General features: G+C 39.1%; 2 protein-coding genes across 10 annotated transcripts in view; both read left to right on the top strand.

Annotated features, from left to right (window-relative positions):
* Positions 1 to 5,915, top strand: part of pdlim5b (PDZ and LIM domain 5b) — a 36,437-nt gene extending 30,522 nt beyond the window's left edge. For all 9 annotated transcript variants that reach the window (XM_067485171.1, XM_067485170.1, XM_067485169.1 and 6 more), the window contains 5 exons: positions 2,431 to 2,611; positions 2,779 to 2,959; positions 3,174 to 3,294; positions 3,407 to 3,522; positions 3,631 to 5,915. In XM_067485171.1, coding sequence (XP_067341272.1) covers positions 2,431 to 2,611; positions 2,779 to 2,959; positions 3,174 to 3,294; positions 3,407 to 3,522; positions 3,631 to 3,720 — 689 coding nt within the window. In that variant the 3' untranslated portion in view covers positions 3,721 to 5,915. The remainder of the gene's footprint in view (positions 1 to 2,430; positions 2,612 to 2,778; positions 2,960 to 3,173; positions 3,295 to 3,406; positions 3,523 to 3,630) is intronic.
* A 333-nt stretch (positions 5,916 to 6,248) lies between these two features.
* Positions 6,249 to 24,987, top strand: part of bmpr1bb (bone morphogenetic protein receptor, type IBb) — a 44,254-nt gene continuing 25,515 nt past the window's right edge. Inside the window, exons 1-2 of the mRNA XM_067485172.1 lie at positions 6,249 to 6,485; positions 11,518 to 11,672. The gene's annotated coding sequence lies outside the window, so the exon portion shown is untranslated. The remainder of the gene's footprint in view (positions 6,486 to 11,517; positions 11,673 to 24,987) is intronic.

The following is a 24,987-nucleotide window of genomic DNA, read 5'->3' as shown; positions in this document are numbered from 1 at the left end:
GGTGTAGTTTCTTCTTTTCGCCTACAGAGGGCAACCGTATTCCTCTACATCACTACTGCTTATTATCGCAGGGTACATACTTGACACTAAGCCATTTACAGTTATAAGCTCTATAAAAACCAGTGGTGTTACGCCAATGAGCTCAGATTATTGGCTTTTCCCAAGATCACCTTAGTCACATAGATTTCAAAATTGGGAATTTTAAAATTTTGAAATAAAGACTGCTGTTTAAATATAGCAGCCTCTGCTGTGAGAGCTTGGGTTGGTCAGTGTAAATATTTCTTGAAAAGCATCGGTCAGGGACCATTATTACTGTAGCAGTACTAAGACACAAGTATTCACTCATACGTAAGAAAGATGCACCATGAGCAACCGCACTTCACAAAAACTTAGGATGATGTGTAAGACGTAAATAAAATCTCATCAACCTATATTTTATTCACAATAGAACATAAACAACATATCAGATGTTGAAACTGGGTCATTTTACCATTTTATGTAAAATATTAGCTCATTAAGATTTTGATGGCGGCAACATGTGTCAAAAAAGGTTGATGAGATTTGCAAATCATTGAATTCTGTTTTCATTTACATTTACAAGTTCCAACTTTTTTTTTTAAATTGGAGTTGTATTTCCCTTGAGGCCTTATTTGGCTCCTGAAGAGTGCCACAGGGAGAGAGCAGGAGAGCCCACAGTTACTTCTCTGTTGGTTGTGTTATTTGTCAGATTAACACATACTTTAGTTAGTAAAACAAGCACACACTGTATCTCAGAGTTCCCCCTGTGAAATTGGGCTGGGTGCTGTATGTGGAATGTGTTTAAATTTGTTTTATGTATGTATTTACATGAATAAACATTTTGGGATATTAACTACAAGGACCTTCTAAAGCAAGAAATTTGGAGGATACTTGAAAACATAATTTAAGGATTAACATTTTATACTTTGAAGCTTTATTAAACACACACATCTTTAGTTGTCACAGTGAGTCTTTTGCATTTCTCTTCATCCCTCTGTCTCTGAATTTAGAGCAGCTGAACAGATAAAACTGAGATTTGCTCTCCTGCTGTGATCCAGCTTGGAAGTCTTCTCATGCTGACTTTTTTTCTCCTTATCTTCCTTATACAGCATGACACCAATGACCAGCATACAAATGTATCTTTCACTTTCTGTCCCTTTTGAAATTGGTTGAGCACTCAATATTTGCTTTTGCCAAAGAATTCTTTTAAAATTTTTACCCCGCTGACAGCTTATAACCACCCACCCTGCTGTACCGCCTTTCACAAAGACAAGGTCATATGTTGCCAATAAAAATATTTAAATTGCAGTGTATTTATAGTATCTGCATCAGTATGGTATTCAATTTGTTAAGCTATTGTAGCATTAGGAACAGTCTATGTTAAATTATGATCAAATTAGAATTTCTATTTGTTTTTCAGATAACCAAATGGAAGGTATAATACTGCATAAAAGCCTTTTTTTGGTGGAAAAATACCAAATTCTTTTTTAGGGATAATCATTTAGGGACATTTTAACCTGAAATGGCTCTAAAATGTTTGTCTTGATAAATGCTCTTTATCTTATCCATATCAGAAACATTAGTTTAACCAGTAATTAACCTTCGAAATAATGTAGAGAATCTCTAGTTTTTTCCTTTTTGGACACCACGACTCCCTTGAACCTCTTTCCTCTCGAACCTGTCCAACCCAGCATGTTTGTGCTTATTAGACCCACTTTTACAGTGTTCTCACTTCTTTGATGGTCCCCCTGTTCTGTTTATTCACGGTGTTTGTTCCCTGTTACAAGAAAATTTAGGGGGCACTTGTCCTCTGACCTCCCAAGTCTTTGATAACGATACACTCCTTCTTTCAAAAGTGTCTCTGTCCCCAATCCCCATTCCTTTAACCACTCTGTTTAAGGGCGAACAGCGCTGACCTCTGTCCTGCATGTATCCTTGCACTGTGAAGGAGAAAAAAAAAACTGTGCATCCTTTCCACATGTTTTGAGACGGGAGGAGGCGGATTATTTCTCCAGGTGTCTCCTCTGACCCTAGGAATGTTGTTTTCCTTAGTAGAAAAAATTGATCTCTTGTCTTAAGTAGGTGGGGAGGCTCTGTCCAACCCATCTAAGGTTAGAGATCATTAAATCTCCCCCATTCATTATCTGACAACAAACACCTACAAACATACTCTCTGCACATCTGTTCAAGTCAAGCGATGCTAAAGAATTATTAAAGAAAGTAGTGGAGCAGTAGTAGCAGCTGGAAGAAACCTACACAATATTAGAAGCAGTGCATTAATTTTACTTCATTTATTGAATTTCACTTGTAGAAAGTACATTTAGTCTAATACAGTACTTCATGTAATGGCCTGATGTTGGACCAGTTAGTTTTCGTTTCAATTCTGAATAATAACTTTTCCTGCTGGTTTAGGTTTTCCTAAAGGTGCAGCAACTCCATCTTTTGGCAAAGTCATGAGTCCTGCTCCCAAAGGTCCAGACCGTCCCACCCCACAGCCACATCCCGAGGACCTGAACGCTCTGGTGCAGCGGGCTGAGCACATCCCAGCTGGTACACGCACCCCAATGTGCAGCAAGTGCAACAGTGTCATTAGGTAAGTAACAATGGAAAAACTGCATTTCAAACAAAATTTTCAGGTCATTACATTAATCAAAAATAGAGCAGAATCCATATAATTTGCACTATTTTTAAAACTTAAAAATCATTCTAGGAAATTTAAATATTATTCATGTTATTCTCTCTCGCGCTTTCTCTTCCTAGGGGCCCCTTCCTTGTAGCCATGGGCATGTCATGGCACCCTGAGGAATTCAACTGTGCTCACTGCCACTCCTCTCTGGCAGATCGTGGATTTGTGGAGGAGAAAGGAAATGTGTACTGCGAACGTTGCTATGAGCAGTTCTTTGCTCCTGCGTGTGCCCGCTGTCACCAGAAGATTCTGGGGGTGAGTTGTGTAACTGAAAGTTTCTCTTCCTTAGTCGTGTACTGAAAACTCTTTTAATAATGCTATAAACATCACTGATTTTCTTAATTTTTAAAAGAAATACACTTTTATTTAATTGTTTAAAGAGCTTTTAACTTGTTAGGACTATTACTTGTTAGGATATCAACATCAAAAAGCTAATGTATTTTTTAATTATGTTTGTTTTTCTCTGCAGGAGATCATAAATGCCCTGAAACAGACCTGGCATGTGTCCTGTTTTGTCTGTACTGCCTGCCACCAACCAATAAGAGGCAACATGTTTCACATGGAGGATGGACAGCCCTACTGTGAAAAAGGTACAGTAGGTCACCAGCAAAGGAAAGAAGACCTTGTTTAAAAACTCACACACAAACACACACACAAAGTGTGCAAATAGTCTAACATTTTAACAATCTACCATTTACTCAGACTACTACAGTCTGTTTGGGACAAACTGCCATGGCTGTGACTTCCCCATTGAAGCAGGGGACAAATTCCTGGAGGCTCTAGGATTCACCTGGCATGACACCTGCTTTGTGTGTGCGGTAGGTCCAATTTGACTCCCAGCAACAAGAGTTAGATCTAAAAATAAGAAAATGAAAAATGTGCTTGCATAACATCATCATGCTGTTTGTCTGTGTGTCTCTCCGCAGGTCTGCTCTAATAATCTGGAAGGTCAACCATTTTTCTCCAAGAAAGACAAGCCTCTGTGCAAGAAACATGCCCACACAGTCAACATTTGACTTTCTTCTATGAATATGAATGAGATAGGACAATTGTGTCAGTTTACAGCAATTTACAGTATCAATCACTCAGAGGTTAAATATTTTCAGAAACAAATCAGAATTATTCCTTTGAGTCTTCTGGTAGAATAACATTTGCGTCAGAGGTTCCATTTAAATTTCCATTTAATTTTTTTTGCTTTTGTTTCCTTTAGTGTTGTTTTAATTTGTATTAATGTTGGTTATTTCCTATCATTTATAATCAATATGCAGCAGTACATTTGAATACACTGTTAGCCCCCTCTGCCAGGATATAACTGTGCATGTCTTGTTCTGGGATTTTGTGTGTTAGAGTATGTGCTGGTGGTATGTCTAAGCTCTTGATAAGCATTTTTTGTCTCACATCAGTATTTTGTTTAATATTGTTGTGGAAAAATGTGCCATGTATTAGTTAAGTGAGGGCAATGTTTAGAAATTAGGATTATTTAACCTTTTTAAGGTGAAAATATTTATTAGTAAGCAGGAGTCATTCAGTAGCTCTGTTCTGGCAACAAAACAAGTTAAAATATGTTTATATGACCACTTGTTTTAAGTATTATACATTTTACAGTTTTAAAGTAATGTGATATTTAATAAATCCTGGTAAAGTATTTTGCAAGGATATCGCTTGTAATGGGCACAGCAGCATTAGATACTATTCACCTCCCGTTTCATAGTTTGAATGGATACAAATTATGACCATAAAAGGATAGATCGAGCACTGATGGCCTTCACTAGCAAGAAGAGTTTGACAATTATAAAAAAGTTTGAAAAATTAGGAAAATATTTTTTTATCATCTCTAATTTGGTTTCACAAAACGAACCAAATAATTCATATTTAAGCAAAGACTAATGGTCAAATCAAATTTGCAATTTAAACTTTCAGCAATAACTGCCTGACACATCTTTAGCATTCTATTGATCAGTTGTTCCAGAAATTCAAGTGCTCATAAACTGATTACAGTAAACAGTAAACCAGTATGAGTTTATGTTTGTGTCTTTCTCTGTAGTTAGTAACCTGTCATTGTCAGTGTAAATTAGAACTTCTTCAGATTCTTCAGAAACTTGTCAGTCTGTATTTTTCTTGAAAAAGGAAGGTTATTCTCTACGAGATTTAGCCAAGAAATTAGCGATTTCTTTAAAAGGTGTCCACTATAGTCTCCAGAACATGCTGCAACTGGATCCAATCAGGACAGAACATGTCCTTCTTGAAAAACGGATGCCTTACTGCTTCTGAATTAGCCAGTGAGCACAGACACTGTGTGTGGGAGACTTAGGGCAGCTGACCTCATGGACAGAGTTGCCAAGAAAAAAGCCCTACTAAGGTTGAAGGATAAACGGATGCAATGGGGCAAGATTCCCAAACATTGGCCTTCAGATCTTGAGGACTGATGAGTCAAACTTTAAATGATAGATGCCTGCTTAACACCATCAGTGAAGCATGGAGCACAATAAACTGGGGGTGTTGCAGCAAAGTGGGTGAAGTGCACTGTGTGCGAGGCATCCTCAATCACGAATTAGTTGGACAACAACTTGGTCAGCCCTGTCCCCAGATCTAAACCCTATCAAGCTGGTTTGGGAGAAGCTGGACACTGATCAGTGAAATGACAAAGATTTGTCAGGCAGTTATTGCTGCAAAGGTTGTTTTTTATGTGTTTTGTCTATTTACAACAACTTGATTGAATAAATCCTACAAAATATTATAGAAATACATACATTTGTTGTAATACCTGCAAATGAGGAGCAAAATGGTTATGAGCGTGATTGCAGTACTCACACAAAACTGCACTTCATTTAGTTTCTGCCTCAGTCCCACCTACAGAAATTTCCTTTATCCCTTTATCAAAATTATAGTTTTAGACATTTTATGCAAATGTATTCTTTATTGTTTGTATACTGTTTTTAGCAGATTCCACATTGAGCAACTGAACTAGGCAGTTTAAACCTTTGTCAGGACTTTGTCATATTTGTATTTGCTGTCTTTTATGGTTTTATGACGTTTGGCAGAATGTGTTCAATTAACATGAAACAGTTTTAATATATGTACTAAAAGTATTGAAAAGTTATGTGTAGAAAAATATGTAATGAATATTTTCTTAGTAGAAACTGCAGAATCCAATTTCTTCTTGCTTTTACTTTAAATAAAAAAGGGTCAACAATGAACAGTTTTTAAACAGCTCTTAAACTCTGTTTAATTTCATTCCTTTGGGTTAATGCTGGACTGAAATACCCAGAAGCAACTCTTTCTCCTGCAAATACATTGCTTCTCTTTCAAGTGTGTATACTTTTCATGGGTTTGCCAATACATAGTTCTTTGCCGCAGTACTTTCTGATGCATTATAATTCATATGTGTAGCCTCTTATAAATCTTTTATTATGACAGTAATTACAAAGAGTAGTTTAACAGGCAGGCAGACAGGCACCAACATTAACTGTGTCGTCACTGCAGTAAGAGTGAAGTACCAACAAGTGCACAGTAATTCTGTTTGGGTTATAAAACGCAGACATTTAATGTTGTTGAAATTGTACGAAAATGTGACCGACAGTAAGTGATGGTGCACTTCTTCAAGACGTCGGAGGTGGGAGCTGTGCGCAGGATTTGAGATCTAACCAGCCTCAAATAACTCGAGGTGCATTAGGAAATCTCTGCCACAGAGGGACACATGCAAATAAAAGAGACCACAGTTAAGAATCAAAGACAAACAAACGGGATAGTGGCGAGCTGGTTTTCAAGCGAGCAGGAGGCGGTAAGTTTTACTTGTTGTCTATGTTGGAGCGCGGATTTTCACGCTTCCCTGTCTGAAACCAGAGGGGTCCGCAGTCTGTTTTCCGTGCTCTTGTTCATTAGAGTTCAGCTGAAGTGCTACTGTTGAAGCAGGCAGCGGAGATGTGCTGGACCCCCGATAGTGTTAACCGGTGGAGTCTGTGATGATGATGATGCTTATTAGTAATGGTACCGTGTCGGCGCTCAGTGCAACTTTAAACGTGAGGTCTGGGCGAGAATCTCGCTCTGCAAAATTGAATTAAGGTTTGGTTTTTATACACTTGTTAATGAATTCACTTATATGTCTTTGTTCAAGCAATGAAAGTTTGTCCAGGTAGAATAAAAAATTTAGTTTTTCTGGAGCTTTCACCATTAACGCGTGATTTTCTGTTCAGATTTTCCTTTTTTCCTGATTACTTTGAAGCCTCTTGTCCACGTTGGACTAAAAGCTGAAATATCAATTTCATGTTAGTTAAATACATACAGAGAATATCCTGTATGTATCCTGTATGTAATTGTTTGGCAGCAACCTAAAGACAGTGGTTGACAGTGAGTGTATAGTGGCACAAAGTCATTCAGCAGTTGAATACATGGCACAAACCCTCTCTGTGCTCTGCTGTTGATCACGGAGCATCAGTGAGGCAGAGACGATGTGTATGACATAACTGAGGTCCAGATGTTTACACCAGCATCTCAGATCCCAGAAGCGCCTGTGCCCAACCTGTTGCACGTCATGCAGATCTGCGGTGTTGTCTGTGAATGCACCAACAGGCCTCTAACTCTCTACAGGACAGAGGAGCTCATTGAGGCAGAGCTGAGTGAGTGTTCTGGTGTGTAATACTAAACACACAGAGCCATCAAACCAACCACCACCCAGTCATTGCCCTGGGTCTGCCCTTGGCAGGAGGAACGCCTGTTATTAGGCTTACATGATGTGGATGGCATGTCAAGTGAGGGTGCATGGCAAGGCAGCACTTTGTGGTCTACCACAGACTCAAGCTTCAAGTGTTTCAGCTTCATGGACTCTGGCACTGACGGCTTACACTGAGTGTGTGAAAACCAGCATTCAGCTTGTAAGGTCCAGTTATGGTCAGCAGCATGAAGGCAGGTCTGTTTGTTAAACATGACTGTAGGACTGTCTCCACTGAGCTCTGAAAGTACTGTAATGTTTGCTAGTAGTAATCACCAAAATTTAAAATAGCAAAAATAAAAAGCAAATAATCAAGCATCACACACTTGATTGTGTAAAATAAATATGAATATATAGATTTGAAAGAAACGTTGCTGCAGAAAAATCACCAAACTGTCACAAAAGAATTATAAGTAAAGTAGGTCATTCTAGTTTTTAATGAATTCAATATATGTTCTGGCATTAAACATAATATCAGACAGTCACAAGTGTGTATAAATAAAGGCATAACCTCTCGCCTCTTAAAAAATGCTGCAAGTTTGAACGTACCTGCAGTCTGAAACATGCGCATGCATCTATACACAAACACACATATACTTAGTACTACACTTATTGGGATGCACATACAGCACAATCGACTCACGTCGAAATAATATGTATGTAGAATCAAGCGGGAGCTTTGGTTTGTCCACAGGGCTAAACTTGGAAAGCTGTGACCCCTGACCCCAGTTTCCTTCCTTTTAATTACAGGAAATAAGTTCAGCCAATCAGAGCAGAGATATTTGGTGCATATTAACAAGCTCAATAGGAGCAGTATTTGAAGACTGGACAAGTATGTGGAAGGGGTGGTGTTGGGTGGAATGGGTGAAGGGTGGGGGCACAGTTCTGCCAGGAAGTTTGAATAGATGTCAGAGAGACTGAGGAGCTTCAAAGTCTGCAACAGCTGGGCTTTTGTTTGAAAAGTGTAGAAAAATGTCTAATGGATATTTTCTTAGAAGAAGCTGCAGAAACAAACTTTTGTTTGGGTTTGGGTTTATCACCTCACACCACTGTTTTAAGCTGTTTATCATGTGATATGAGCACAGTAACTGTCACACAGAGTAAATGGTAGAAGTGCAGTTACATCGAGAAAAACTGGACCAGACAGACTTTTCATGTCTTTTCCAGATGCAAGAGCACTGTATTTTTTCAATTTTTTTTTCCAGTTTCTTCTCCTGCACACAGACAATGGTAGATGAGAATCTCACATCAGGAGTTTTCACAGGTAACCATGGCATTTCCAGCTGTCATTCATTAATGTTTGCCAGTGGCAGCTGTTCTTCCCACACACTGACACTCTGTGTTGTCCCATGCACACACGTACATACTAAAGGAAACACAGTCACACAATATTATTTTCTTTGTTACAACAACACTGTCAACACAGATGCTGATTGGGATGCAGGCCTGTGCATGCATTTGTTTTAGATAACCTCATTCATTTCTGGAGCATAAACCTGGACCTGGACTATGGACCCTAACATTCTTTAATTTAAGTTCCAATTTGAACTTAGGGATATGCTATCGTTATGATCATTGGTAGTTCTATGCCATACCTCCTTTGGGACTCATCATGTTTCTGATTTTGCTCTACCTAAAAGTATTCTTCTTCCATGTAGGCCCCACTAGCTATTTGACAATTAATCCAGTGACCAGAACTAAGTACAGGTGCCCCACATGTTGTTTCATCTGTAGTCACTGATGAGAGGCAAATGCTTACAACAGGAATTACTTAAAGCTGCAAGCTGCTCTGCTCTGAGCCTGGAAGGTCAGTCGCCTTGTGAGAAAAAGCCAACATCCTGTTATTAGAGAAAGCGGACAGAAAAAAAGGAGAAAGTTGTACATGATGAGTTGGGGGATGACTGAAGATCGAACAACAGAAAGGGATTAGGGGCACTTTGCATGATCAGGTATAAGTCAAAGTGGGGACAATAACCTGAGCTTGAAACTTAGTCTCAGTCTTTTAATTTAAAGTTCCGTCTAATGCCTCTACTTTTTTCTTTCAGAAAAAGACAAGTGCTGGTGCTTTTGCTGGATACAGTGACAGGATGCTTTCTGATATTCTATATTTGGATGGCGAGCTGAACTATCAGACACTCTATATTTGCTTGACTGAATCTGAATAAATGGAATTGCATAGCACAGTACACATTTATCGGAGATGAACTGATATATGTTAACTCTCAAACGTAATTTATAGTGGTTTTACTTGATGCTTCAGACCAATAGCTTCGTGAGCAAAATGAAATCCAAAGCTAAAAGCTGTATTGATAGACTGAGTGTCGATAGAGGTAGTGTTTGGTATGGCTGATCCTGTGTCTGTTTGTGTGTTTTGAAATGCCGTCTCTGCAGCAATTTGCCCCCAAAGTGGCAGACTAATTGACTTTCTGCTGAGCATGTGGATGGCTATGTAAAATAAACCACACTGACTATAATAGAATCATTTTTTTCTCCACTAACGTATCAGGCTAGACAGAAGCTCTGTCTACTGGCTAGAGTGCTGGAAATGAATGAGATCAACATCTGATAAGATTGTAGTAAATTGTAGGAACTCCCAGAAGGTTTAATTTGACCTGAATGATTTACTGTAGCAGTGCAGGGCTTGTTAATGTCTGTTCACGTTTGAATGTTGAAATATTTTTATCTGTGTACAACAAATGCTTCCATTCTTACCAAAGTTTTCATTTTGGAATTACCAATGCAATTGTGACTGATTATTGTACAAGATTTAGAGATTTTTCTTTTTTCTTTGTTCTTACAAAATATGTAGACATGTTGAAATATTAATGCACAGAGACACTGTATGTTTTTGCCCTTCGATTTCAACAGTGAGCAGGCATGCAGCATTGTTTAATTAGCATTCCTTTTACGTTAAGCAATGAACTTGCCACTACAGGACCCATCATAAACAGCAAAATATGCTGACACAGCTCCAGCGCAGAGCCCTGGTGTACGTTCAGGAGGTGAAGTGGGCTGTGAAAATAGAGGTACTGTACCAAACAAGGACAAAAAGACGCCTGTTAATGTGCGGCAGCCTTGCTCTGACTCCTTCTGTGACAGTGACCTGCTGGAAGGAAAATAGAACAGGCCAAAGCTGACCGCTGGTATAAGGTGGAAAGTAACTCACACCCGTTAAGAATGTCAAGAATCTGTGTGTTAAAGTTCACACTGTATCACCATTTGCGGCTGGATCCTGGCAAATAAAAGACATCTGTGTGCGTGTGTATCTGAGATGTCTTTTGCGTGTCTTTCACTGTGAAGGCCAGTAAATTTATTTTGAATGCATTTGTTTTGAGGATCACAGTGACATCCAATATTATAGTCTGCACTGTCACTCTCTTTCTTTCACAAACACACACACACACACACACACACACACACACACACACACACACACACACACACACACACACAGAGTCTCACTCTTCCAAATGCAGGTCTGACAAGCAGGTAGCAGGCAGGATAATAATTGTGCTCATAATTATGCTCTAACTTGGTGGTTTATTGTGAAAAGCCAGGTCAGCCAGACCACCCAGATTCACAGTACAAGTCACCTGTGATCTGAAAGGGAAAGTCTGAGATTCAGCACTTCTTACTGTGCGTTAGTTCAGCACCATACCCAGCTGTGACTCAGTGTGTAATTTTGCTGATACTGGCTCAAGATTGCTGGAATATGATTTATGAAACTTTCTTTTCTGAGATTTAAGAGATTGTAGTTCTTTATGTTCGCTTGAGGTCCCGTGATTTACCAGACTCAAAACATATCTTGATCTCCTCTGAGAGTTCGATCTTTCAGCAGCCCAATCTGAAAAACTATGTTCTGAATTCTTTAGTCGGCCCTACTTTAGACCTCATTCTGCATCATGTTTGATTCTGCCTTCAAACCTCATGCTTGTCGACTAAATAACAAGTGACAGCGAGTGCCACTCAGTCTTTGAGCGGAGATGGAGAAACACATGAAATCAATTTATGTCTTGTTCGTGTTTTTCCTGTTGCTCGGTCCTGTGTTTCCGATTACAGACTGTGAAATTGGATTCATATGTGGGTTTGTGCTTTTTTTTTACAGATTCATGAGAGGGCAGAGGGCATACAGAGTCATAGCCGTGAGAGCGTCTGCATGGCGTGCAATGACATTAGAGCATTGCGTTTTAAACCCAGGGGGTAGAGGAGGACACTGCACTAACGACACATAAGAATCTGGGTTTGCATAGATTATATCAGGTGAGTCCGCCTTCAGAGTGACATCCCTTATCATTGCTAACCCATTAATTAAACGCTCACATCCTGGAACAAGCAGGACAGAATGACGTGTGTTGTGTGTGTAATAAGAACAGGTTTCCTTCTGCACTCTTAATGGCAGATTCCTGTTATATATTTGTTATGTGTCTACATAGTGTTGATGAGGTATCATATGCACTTTAATATGTTAGGCTCCCAGTGGCATTATAAGGCCAGTCAAAGTAGGTGACAAGTGACAAACTCATGTTAACACTTCATGGAAAGGACATTATCTCTGGATTAACAGAATTAGCATTGCAAACAAAAGGTGAGTCATGTTACTGTGGTTGCAGCATAGTTTGTAGTAGTTGTCAGCCCCTATATGCTGTATATATCTGTTGTATCCCTAGTGAGTCGTTTGAACTGCAGACAGCTGTTGCTCTTTGTTGAAGCAATTTGTTTTTTGACATTATTTGTCAAGATTTTCCAAACTCTCGCTTATGATTTTGAGTAATTTCTCTGAGTTATTCTTGATCAGTTATCCTGCAGCTTTGGCAGAGATAATTTGTCCTCTTTGGAGCCCTTTTTGCTATCTTGTGTTACATTACAAATATTAACGCATTGATGATTTTATAGCTCCAAATACTGCCATAGTAACTGGCATTCAACCTAATATGACCTGCCTTGGTAGCAACGTTTGTAAGTGTGATTAAGTTTCTTCAACATTGTGCTTCGGGTACAGAGGCCTGATGACATCACTAAAAGAAAAGTTACAGACTTGTGTGAATAAATTAGTTACGGCTGAGTTGGATTTGGCGTCGGTTGACCATGTGGAATGGACTGCATTTGAATTGACTGCACTTACATAGTACTTTTCTACCTTACTGAACAAAGCGCTTTACAATTGGCCTCTCATTCATCTATTCACACACACCCACGCACTGATGGTGGCAGAGCCCAGGCCATCTGGTGGAGTTTGGGGGTTTTAAAGTGTGACTATCATCATAATGAATATATCACGATATTAGTGTTTGATATTACACAATAACTAATCCATTCAAAGGATTGATGGAGACATGTGGAGCATTGTTCTGCTTTTCAAATTAACTTCCAAGTTTGGCCCCTTCAGTGGTTCTAAGAGCTGTACCTAGAGGAGAGGCTGGATCAGATTACAATAAAAAGAAAGAGAGAGAGTGGCAGCCGGCTAACCTGTTACAGGCTGGATTGTTATTGCAGGTGTCCAGCAGACACAGCTGTTAATTACCTCTACATAACTATACACGTGGAGCTGCAGTCACACATGAATGGGCACATACAAGCTCATGTTGGCATGCCAGAGTGCAAAGATTAGGATTTACCATTCAGGAGATAGTTTAAGAGGATGGAAAGCTTTCTCGTTCTTGAAATCCACAGGTTGAATTTGTGTTTTGTTTATTTTGCTAAATGTATGTTTAGCAGACCACATCCGTTCCAAGAGCATTCAAAGTGTATGCTGTCTGTTTGTTAAAATGTTGTTAAATTATCACATTCTGTTCTATTTCAAATGTGAAAGTGCGTATCTGTAATTGGTGGTTAGATGTCTACAGTGGGCTTTAAATCTGGCAACAAAGCTAGTGCCACAAAATAATTACAATTTATGTACCCAGTAGGTTATTTATTGGATTTTCTGAAAATGGTCAGCAGTCCAGATGCTTGTAAATAGCCTATAGTACTATGGACATCTTTGTCTAGCCATCAATTAATCAGTATCAGACAAGACTCAGGCTAATATAAGAGACAGAAAGACAGGAATGTTTGTTCCTAGTTTAGTTCATCTCTGTCTGTCTGACTAAGTGCTGCTGCAGGTCCATCTTCCGCTTGTCAACACGCATCAGATACATTACCGTGTGCTGAAACAGGATAGACAGACTGATGAATATGTGCTGTCAGTAAAATCAATTGTTTCCAAAATGCCACATGATTTGTAAGTGATGTTATGTATGTTAGTGTTCATATCATTATGTTACCTTAAAAATATTGAATCTGCCTCAAATGTGCAGAAGTTTGCTGTTTATCATGAGCACATCCTTGTTTTGTTTTTTTGTTTTTTTGCAGTCACTAAGATACATGTGTGCACATTATTGTGCTTACATTTGTGTAGGTTGTCAGCTGCATTTTGTTCCTTTCATAAATATCATGTTTATTTAATGATTGAGCAGTATTTGAGCACATGAAGAAGAAATGAAAAGATAATCACCTTTTGTCTCCTTTGTCAACATCTTTTGGCTTATTGGTTTCCTGAGGTTTGAGTTGTAAATACACACATACTACAGACAGACAGCCATGCAGCCTTTTGACAATTAAGAACTGTTGGTTAAAGTTCTGGGCGTTCCCCACCTTTTAAAACCTGTGTTTATTTTAGTTTTTTTAAGTGCTGCAAATTAAGCAGTAAGGTACCTTGGATGGACTGTTCCACTGGGAGCCCTAGTGGGTGTGAGGGAAGGGGAGAAAGCAGGAGCTGAGAGAAAAACCTCAAATGTGAAAATGGCTGGAACTCCCAGGGTTTTCAAAACAGAACTTAGGATTTCATTACACATACCTGGACAACTGAGGGCATGGAAAAACCCCTCCCTTTATGTGCACATGTACGCACATACATGTACTAAACAGCTGGGTTGGTCAGAGAAATAATAAGAATAATGTAAACTAAATAGAGCAGAGACGACTCCCAGCCAACTGAGCCAGCATGTGTCACCTTCAGAAATACGCAGAACCCTGGTCATCAATCACAGACAGGAGGGCCTCAGTCATACTGACAGGCTTAGACTGAGGAGGTGGCAGATATGTTCCTAGACCTGGCTTTCTCAGTAATATTTGGTTGGGATTCATCCAAAGATGCCTGACTAATGAAGAGGCATCACATCAAAACAGCATAAAGCTTAGGGTCTTAAGTTGTCCAAAACCGTCTTTTGGGTGCTCCTCAATGTTGTTTTATCAGGTTCAGTGTCAGTGTAAGCTATGGATCATAAAAAACATCAATGTGAGTGTATGGTGGGAGTATTCTCATGATGGCCTGACAATCTACTGGTAACAGTATAACTGAGGGAAGTAAATTGTCCTAAACCAAGTAAAACAGAGAAAACCGAGACAGACAGTCCTGAGGGGCCAAGTCTTAGTGTAGTCCCTTACATTGAACCTTCACCAGGGGGCAAGGGGGGATCTAGGGATGTAAGAGCAGAGGTGGAGATCCTACAGCAAAGACAACCCCCTGGGGTTTCTACTCTAAGATCTAACTTTGTCTGTGTCAATACAGTATGTCTGGAATAAAAGACATTATGTAAGTCTGTGTCAAGTCTTTGTCTTTGTGCAAAGCTAATTGTTTACACCTTCATATTTAGCATAAAGCATGTGAAGTTGGTATCATTGTCTTCATCTAATTCCTCTAACAAATCAGAAATACTGCAAGTGAGAACCTTTGTCAAAGTCACTGTCAAAGTATAACTATATCATGCTGTACCTTAATATATTCTTGTGCATGAAAATGCATCAGCCATCGCTCTTTGAAATCATAAATTAGAGTTATTAGGTAGAATTAGGTATTCTTAGAGGATACAGTTGAACTGGGTTGATATGAAACTCCAGAAACCCAAGGCCATATTTCTTTTATCCACAGAGACAAGTTTGTACTATGGACCCAGCACAAACGGAGGTCATCATTATCCAGACTTGAATAGATGTCTTGCTGTGTCCAATTGTTTCTTCACCCACTGTCCATCTCTATTAGACACAGGGTGACAAGACAGCTGCCTTGATCAATGTGTGCATGCACAAGGATTCATGTGTGCCTTTGCAATAGATCAGCCATGGCAAATTAATGTTATGTGGATCGTTTGACTGAGTATGCTATCTCTCTCCTGCAGTCTCTGATCCTGACATTGGACCCAAAATGGGAATGATCACCAAGGAATTTGGCATACTTTGATCACAGGCCTGTCCACTAAGGTTGCAGGGTTAATGTCCTGTGTGAAGAAGAAAGCATGACATATTTATCTTGTGCCACAGAAGGACTTTTTTGTGACACAAATGCTAAAAACCAACAAACTATGTTTGTTGTATCACTTAGACAGTGGACTGATTATGTTTTTGTGAGTCAGTGGTTAATTATACACAACATTCTGCCAAAAACAAAATTCAAATTAACAGTTATGATTTCATCTTCAAGGTCAAGACACAGATGATTTTCAAAAAGAAATTATAATGAGGCTATAATTGCTTAATATGACTGTTTACATTCCTCCACACAGAGCCTTCAGATAGAAGCTTCACAGATCGTAAGAAAGCCAAAACTGTGATGATAAACATTCTGCAGAAGATCATCGTGACACTTTACCCAGTTATTTTTCAGCAGTGGAAGGAATAGGAAGAAGTGAGTGCCAAACTTTCCTTCCTATTTGCTTTTATTTAACACACAAATGTAGGGCAATTAAACAAAAGGAAAAACAGTGGTCATGAGTGCTCCTACATGATTATTACACATTCTCCATTAGCAGCGTGACAACATTTAAACTCATTTGGCAATTAGCAAACATTGTAGTTGAAATTGATGAAATCTGTGGAATAATACAGCTGATATATGGGATATAGATCGAACCAGGGTCTGTAGTGCTATATTGGATTCGTTGCCTTATTGGATTGTAACAGGCCTGAACAGAAGTCAGAACTATAACTGTAATAACCTGCAGAGTGGGAGGAAATGACCATTCATCATCAATAGCATGTGATGACATGCTGACCCTATGTCCTCTCTCCCTCTAACCAGACATTCGCACTCAGTGCTCTCTTTGAGGGACCGTAGTAGTCTGGCCTACACTGGTTCACCTCAGACCAAATTGTTTCTTTATTTAGTACAATTTATCACTACATGTCAGCATGGAGAGAAAATAAGATTGGCTTTTACTTATATTTTTGATAAAATAATAAAATTCTCTAGTTTTTAAGTTGTATAATGACATAAACATTTGTTATAATTTTTTTTTCAGAATGTAGTCTACAAGTGATACTGATATTTGTTTATAGAAAGCACCTAATAATTGGAAACCTATGTGCAATATGGAAAAACCTTTGTCTTTGCCATGCAGAGAGAAATATCTGCACAAATCACACGACAATACAATATAAAATAACAATAACAAGCTCTTTGGTGGCAGGAAATCGTGTGCAGTCGTGTTTTTTCCAGCTGTAACACTACAGCATTGTAATCTCACTGATCAGTTCCTCCTCAGTTCTATTGTAGGTTGGGATTAAGACTCGCAGACTTTAAGCCCTATACAGCACATGGATTTTATATCCGCTTTTAATCCTTGAGATAGAAATGTTACATTGTAAAACGATTTTCAGTCAGATATTTATGTACAGAATGGCCAGCTTTCCTCTCACAAACTTCCCCAGTGAAGACTCTCTGTTTACACATGTAACATACTTTGCCGGTGAACCCCGTAATCTTCCACAGCTGGTCAACTGTAAATACAATTAACCCCAGTAATTGTGTGATGTTGACTTTGGGCTTTGTACACTTTCTCACTGACTGCCGGTAGCTCGTGCTCTCTGAGGATGACATCATGGGTTTCAAGTTGCTCACTGCGACTTCAGTTCCCAGGGGGCTCTGGGAGCCTCAGTGTAGTCCTGGAGAGCTGAACTGTGCACGTATGGACACACACACACACACTCACACACACACAAACACACACACACACAGAGTGGACTGACCTCTCTGCCACCTCACTCTGAAACCAGAGTTTGTTATTGGCTCTGTTATGATGTGTTGACAGATGAGCCAGATGTGTTTTCCTCTGTTGTAGATATTTTGTCAGAGTTGTTTTCAAAGTTGAAAAGCTCTGGAATTAGCTGAGTAATGCCAATAATTTGGCTTCATGGCAGTCTGGTTGGATGGTTAGGGATGTTTACAAATCTGTGTTGTCAATTAAGAAATACTGTTTTGTCCATGAGTTTGTTTGTGTGTTTGCAATGTTTGCATCTACTCACACATGTGCTATGTGCTTATACCCCGGTTTCCTTGTTAGTGCGCTTCCAATTCCCTTTGGGAGACAGACGACAGGCTTTATGCACTGTGTTACATAAAGCATGTAAGGTTTGAATTTTCAGTGTGACTTTTGCGAGCCACAGTGAATGTCGTGCATAGCTCTCAGGACGGCATGTTGAAGAATTCACCTTATCTTTGCAGAACATTGTGATTCAGAACAAAAATCAGGAACCAAGGACAATGCCCTTTTTGTTTTGAGAACCGGCACAACAGTGTGGATGTTTTTTTTTTCATTGCTAGCATGTAAAGGTAAAGATTGTGCAGCTTTTTGAGGGCAATGTAGGACACACTGTCCTAGATCACCTCAGTAAGTATGTCATTATGTCAGTCATAGTTTTTAGTTACATATTGTCACTGGAGCCTGTAACGTCAACATCTTTCACTGAAATGTCAAATAATCAGCATGGGCCAGTTTTCCTCTTTTGCTTTGTTTTATTTTCCTTTCCCAGCATGGACACACCTGGTAATGGTATCCACTAGATTGGCTCAGAGCACACGCACACACACACATCCAAAACTAATGCATCTTCTTGGATGCGCTCACATTTAAAACTTCTTAAAGGTTTCTTGTTTCTTGCATTTAAAGGTATAGTATGTTAAAATGTGATGGACAGTAGCAGAAGGTTCATGCATTTCCCTGCATGTAGCCAAAAAGGTTTGCCATCACCTGGCTGCATGAGGGAAAACTTTTAACACTTGAGGACTCCACACACTGAAAAACAAAGTCTGAAGGGAGGGATTTGTCTGTAATCCTCTATTGATCCTTCTTAGACAGGCTGTCTGGTGGACTGACACTCTGCCATACCTGCAGGCGCACAGCCACACCGGCTGCATGCCTCACTACATCTAACTATAGAACCAAAAACAAGCTTAGGCAAATTTGTGGCTGTTTTAATGGCTCATAGTGGAGTTATGTTGGTTCGAAGAAGGCAGAACTGCCCATTTTGTTTTCCAGTCATTCTCAGAAGTCAGTGCATTATTTACTTGCTATATACAAAGTTTACGCTCTACGAATATATCACTGCTGCTGACTAACACGTTGAATGCATCTAAACTCAGACAGCCAGATTTGGTAAAGCAGCAGCCAAGGTTCAGTGGAGTCTAAATAAGCACAAATTAAAACTTTCTGTTTGTTGGAAAATTATAAAGAAACTGCTGCTACACAGACATAACCTGTTATGCTCAATTTGCAGCTGAGTCTCTATTTATTCTAAAACTCAAAGAGTGCTGGAGTGCATTTTAACTGGAAAAGAGCACTGGCAGTAAAACAGGCATCGTAAGGGAAAGCTGTATTGAACATGCTACCTACGGTTCTTTTTTAATACACAGGAGGACTACAGTGAATTGTAACATTGCTTTCTATGTGGTCATAGGCCTGGTAGTGCAACTTTACACATGTAGCTACTAGACATATTTGTGTTCATGTATTTACGGATGAATACACTTAAGTACCATTGAATAAGGACTGATAATCCTCCTGTGAGGAGCACAGGATGCTCTCCTGTCACAGAGACAGGCTGTTTTTACTGCAGGTGGGTGGTGAAGAGGTGCTCTTTTTTTTCTAAAATGCTAATAAGTGCTGATACTCTGATGTATACCTTTCACTCCCTTTTGGAGTAAAGAGTTGTAGAAAGTGGTTCAGGTGTGCTGTCAAAAGCCGCTGTCAGTACCTCACTGAAAAAGTGCCAAAGAGCACTGATGGATCTGCAGGCGAGAGAGTGAGACAGTTTAAAGTAGGAAGCTCTGGTTGGATTTTCCAGAGACACTCTGTAAAAGCATTCATTCTGAGAAGGAATGAAAGAAATTAAACTGTATTTGTCAGGGCATCAACAAAACACATAGACATGCTGCTGCTAACAAGCACTATGAATGCACTAGAGGGCATAAATGTTGCCTTTTTGTGCATGCTTCCTGAACTAATATTCAAAGAGAATTGATTTCAGCTGCTAATTAGTTGACATAAAGACCCTGGAGTTTTATATAATAATGTTGTAATCTTGGCCAACCATTGTGTAATAGTGTGGATATTCCCTGTACATGAAAATAATAGAAATCACTCTTGATACAGACATGCTTCTTGCCTTTTCTTTACATTTCTTAATCAGATGTTTAACAAAAAGTAGATTATTTTCCAGAATTTGAATAGGGACTTTTGTTTTTCAATTAGAGGACCTATGTTTCTATGTGAAACTGTTTTCATAAATAATAATGAAACAGCTGAATTGTACTCTTGGATAGTTCTACCCCACCGGTCATAACAGTTGCTTTTGTTTGACCTGAAGTGACATCAGTTAATAATCTCACGTTGTGTAGGAGTAGACTCCATTGTTGTGTTGTATGAAGTTTGCGTTTGTTTTATGAAAGTGCATTAGTACATCCCTGGAGTACTCCTTTAATGAATGTACACCTAAAGATGCACCCAACTTATTTGAGGCACCTGTTATCCAAAAGTGACCACTGGGATTTCTAACTGCTTTACAGGATGCATGCGTGCATGAAGAATTTTGTGTCTCACAATATAATAAATATAAATCCTGTATATAAAACAAAGTGTAAGCAAAAGAGCACGTGTATGCATCGTGGGGTAAACACATGGGATAAATATCTTGGTGGTATATCTTGGTGTGTATCTATGTAGAAGAAATAAGGAGGAGAAGAAAAAGAGAGGGAGGAAGAGGACAATGGCTGGAGTGTGACTGAACAGTACGAAACGTGTGGTTACATTCTCGCTTTGTTCCATGAGATCACAGTTGTGGCAGATGCAGGATCGACTTGGAGCAGCTGTTCCGCTCTCCGTTCTCCAGTTACAGGCGCTGGCACTGCCTGCACCCTGGGGATGGGCAGAGGGGCACATTGTCAAGCCTTAATAGTGTTTGTTCTCTGAGGGTGGGCACAAAGAGTCCTCAGACTCCGTACAGCTCCACCAGTTCTCTTGGCATTGGAAGAGAGGGATGGAGTCAAAGGTGTCAAACAAAGTGGGACTGGTGACAAGACATAACACGCAGCTGGTCCCACTCTCACAGGACTCATGGCGCCATTAATTATTCTGACTGTGAAAGCTACAGTTAATTCAAAATATTATTGGAAAATGCACAAATACATTCTTCTTGTGAGTAGTAGTTGGATCAGATGCAAATCAGGTAGAAATCACTTTAATTGTACAAATTGTTGAATTTGTAAGACTTGCAAAGCTGTACTTTGATCCAGTACAAACTGGTGCGCAGTGTATAACAAGTGTTTGTTCTATTGCAAAGGAAAGGAAAAACCAAAAGCTCTGTGACATTTTAAACACAGCCACCATGGCTGCTTGCTTCACTGGCATGAAGTCCCATGCTTCGCAAAAGAAACCTTTTCTATGTGTACATTTAAAGAATTCTTTAATGTACAGCAGCAGTCATTTGTTCAAACCAAATGTTGGGCTTCTTTTGATATTTGCGAGCAGAAAGCTGGCAGCATGTCATTTTCAACAAGTGTCTATCATGTCTGTCATCCTGTCCATACTAAAGTTGAATAGGCTTAACCCTTGTGACACCCTGTGCTGATGTTTCACTGATCCCTATATTATTTTAAATATTCTAATTATTGGCATATAATCAATATTGAAAAAAAAAAAACAATTGCAACATTGTATTTAATTTTATGATCTAATGCACTAGAACTAACAATAACTTCTCTGTATAGCTCTAATATGGTTGTCTTGACCTTTAAATTCTCTTCACTGTTTCCACGTGTTCGTTCTGCCTTTTTGATGTTGCATGTACCTTTATGTGCATAACCAGTTTCCTTTATAGCTCAATTCTAACTTAAACTCTACAATAATGATCACGAGGAGTAAGATTTGCTATTGCTTGCATATTTCAAAAGCGTACATATGTCTCATAACCCTGTGAAAAATATGGCGTGAGCAGAAGGTTTGAAGGTGGAAACTGTCTAATGAGATGCTTCTGCCAACAAGTTTCCAGTATTCACAGCCAACAACCTGAGTCCAAAGAGCAGAAAACAACTGAACACAATTATTTACAGAATATCAACGCTTTCCCTTGCAGTCAGAGTGGACTTTACAAGTGAATGCAGACTTTTTCTCATTGTGAGAGGATTTGTGCTTCTTGACCTACATCACAGTGTAGATCATATATGAGAATTTGGATAGAGAGTTTTAAATGAGACAAAGACCTCTGTAAAATATGTGTACCTCTCTATGTCAGCATTGACAGACTACTTACAGTTATATTAGCCTTTGTTATGTTAAAAGGCTGAACATCAGTGACTACACACAGCACTTTGTCCAAATAAAATCATAATAGCTGTAGAATTTTTTTAATAGCTGTAGAATTTTGCTCCTTGTATGACTGTGCACTGTGTAAAGGTTTTACCCCAATTCAGTTTCATGGGTTTCTCCAGCTACACCAATAGGACTGTGATTTTAATTTAGAAGACCAGAATTAGGTCTTTCCCGTGGATACTTTTGATGCATTAATCAGGAACCCAGAAATAATAAATACAATCCCTGAAGCCAAGAAATGTTTCAGTATGAGGAGAAAGCTGCATATTATCATACTATATCCATAAGGATTGCATTTTGTAGGTTATACATTACTCCTTGAATGATGTAAAACAGCAGCTCATATTTTAAAAATGAGAGCTCAATTCAGACACACCGTCTGTATTCTGCAATTTTAGCAGTGGAAATGATGTCTGTGGTCGTATCCGAAGATGCTTGGTCATAGCTCGGGCTGCCTGGTGTTGTCTTCCTGCCTGTCAGCAGTGTGGGGACGGTGCCCACAGTGATGCGCACTTACAGTAAGTGAAGGAGTGATGTTTCAGAGATGGATAGCATTTCCAGTATTTATCGACTGTTGCAAGACGGCCCTGAATAACACTGCATTCAGATACATTAGCTGTAGAGGGAGACTTGACAGCCTGTCACAGAGAAGCGGGGGCTGAGAAGTGAGGAGGGGAGACGTTAAGACATCACCTAGCTTATAGTCCGACACAGAGGCATCGATCGCAGCCCCATTGCTCTCCGAGCTGCTTCCTGTGTTTTCATTGTGCTATCATTGGAAGAGAGCAAACAACAACGTCAGGGGGAAAGGCTACCGATAGCTCTGTATCTAATGTGCTCCATTCTCCAGGGAGAGAGACTTACATGCACTAGAACGCCTAATAACGCATGTCAGCATGCCACAGAATAAGCTATTACTGATAAAATGAGAGCAGTCATGCACACAATAAATTTTCTCACGATGCACATTTTATGTAAATACCAAAAGTAGTGGTATATATTAAAATCCAAGTAAAGAGTTTTTTTCTTTTTATTAAACAAAGTTATCCATCTAGTTCAGGAACCATGGAAAAATATGCATCGAAATAAATAAATCCTATTCTACTGTACCCACACTGTGTGTAGGTCCAAATATGTTAGGCTCCTACAGACTTGTATTATCTGTGCATTGCACTGAGTTAAGAGGAACATGGGTATGGACTCCATTGTTTTGCACTGATTGTCTTGGTAGTTTCCACACCACTAAACAAGAATTATGTCCAAAGTGCTCAATAACTTTACACAGATGTGAATTATTTAGGTATTGTGTATCTCATGTGACACTCCTTCACTGACCATAGTCCATCACAAACGTCAAGCTGTCTTCTGTTGTTCTCACACTCCAGTCAGTCATATTTCAAATTACCTTGTTCATATTAAAAGATCTATTATGACTATGTTATTTTACATCAAAAACTAACGTGGTGCCTAAAATAATAAATAATTTCTCTGCAGACAAATTCATTTTCATCTGTGAAACAGGATGTCATGTCACATCTAACATTTCCTTCAAAGCTGCAGAGACAATTTCATTTTAAACCCAAAAAAACAGGTGTCAGTATTTCCAGTGAATTATGTGGTGCTAGATACATGAGAGGGAATACAGACAAAAAACTGCGAATTGTAAACTAACACACTTTTCCCACCGAATTGAATCTTTCTGTTTAGGCTCAACTCAAGCTCAAGCTGTTGGACTGTTTCTCCTAATTAAGGGAAAGGGTGCCTGACTGACAAATGAGCTCTGGGTCAACCAGCCAACCAGAGTCAGGGTTTCCCTGCCAAGATTGCTGCAAGGCCCCTGGGTTTCCCATCAGCCACAGGAGCAGATGGTTTAATACTCACTCAGACCTTTCTGGTTGAAAACAAGGACATCTCATCATAGATAAGGGATTAACATGCAGCTATGTGAGTGTAAGGGGGCAACACAAAAATTGGGTTTACTGTAACGTACAAAAAGAATAGAGACATGAATTGTTTATATTTACTTGTTACTGACTAATTTCTGGATGCTGTCATTCTATCATTTCTGACCTTGCAGACATGATCTTTTGTTTACTGGCTTGTAAACAAGTAATGTGTATGACTTTGACACGCATGAAAGAATTGTGTTTCAAAAAACACAATAGCCATAGCATGGATCAGTTATCGGGGAAAGAGTAATGGACACTTCAAGTGTTCCTTCATTTGTATTATTCATACGTAAGAACATTCTAACATCTACTCCCTTGCCTTTCTAAGATCTAAGATGTTCATATATATATATGTGTGTATATATATATATATATATATATATATATATATATATATATATATATATATACACACACACACACACACACACACACACATCAGTAACAGAGAGACTTAGTCAGGAACGTGACTACCACCTTTTCTATGTCAGATGAGTAGAGAAACACTTAAAAGTACAGTATATTTGTTGGCTTATTCATCCATTTCTCCTGGATAGAATGAGCTCTATGTTCCTGAAAAACCAGTGCGCTGTGTGTTTGAGAGGTATTTAGTCAACTGACCTGTTACAGATGATTCTTTTGTATGGACTTATTCATTTTATATAGTTTTTGTTGTGTCATTTATACTTTACTTTCCTGCACTTCCTTGTTAAATGAAAAACGTACTTTCCTGCAGTTGACGCAAAACTCTCTGTACCGTGTACACCTTTAAGACCTGTTTGCCACCGAGAGTGGCACAGCAATTTTTGTGATTATAGGATCTTGGTGACATAGTGACTACTTGCAGGTTAGATTGGTGAACTTATCAAAGGATAAGTTTGTAGTTTTTCAAAAGTGTCTTAAAACAACGGTCAAGTGCCCATGTGAATGGCGAACGTGATGTTGTTACGTATGTAACCATTGCTTTGTTAGACAGTTCCAGTGGATATACTGTACAGTGGTTGCAAT

This window comes from Channa argus, chromosome 18 (assembly GCF_033026475.1).
Source record: "Channa argus isolate prfri chromosome 18, Channa argus male v1.0, whole genome shotgun sequence".
Taxonomy (NCBI): Eukaryota; Metazoa; Chordata; class Actinopteri; order Anabantiformes; family Channidae; genus Channa; species Channa argus.
Note: the sequence above shows the minus strand (reverse complement) of the source record. Positions and strands in the feature narration are given on the sequence as shown.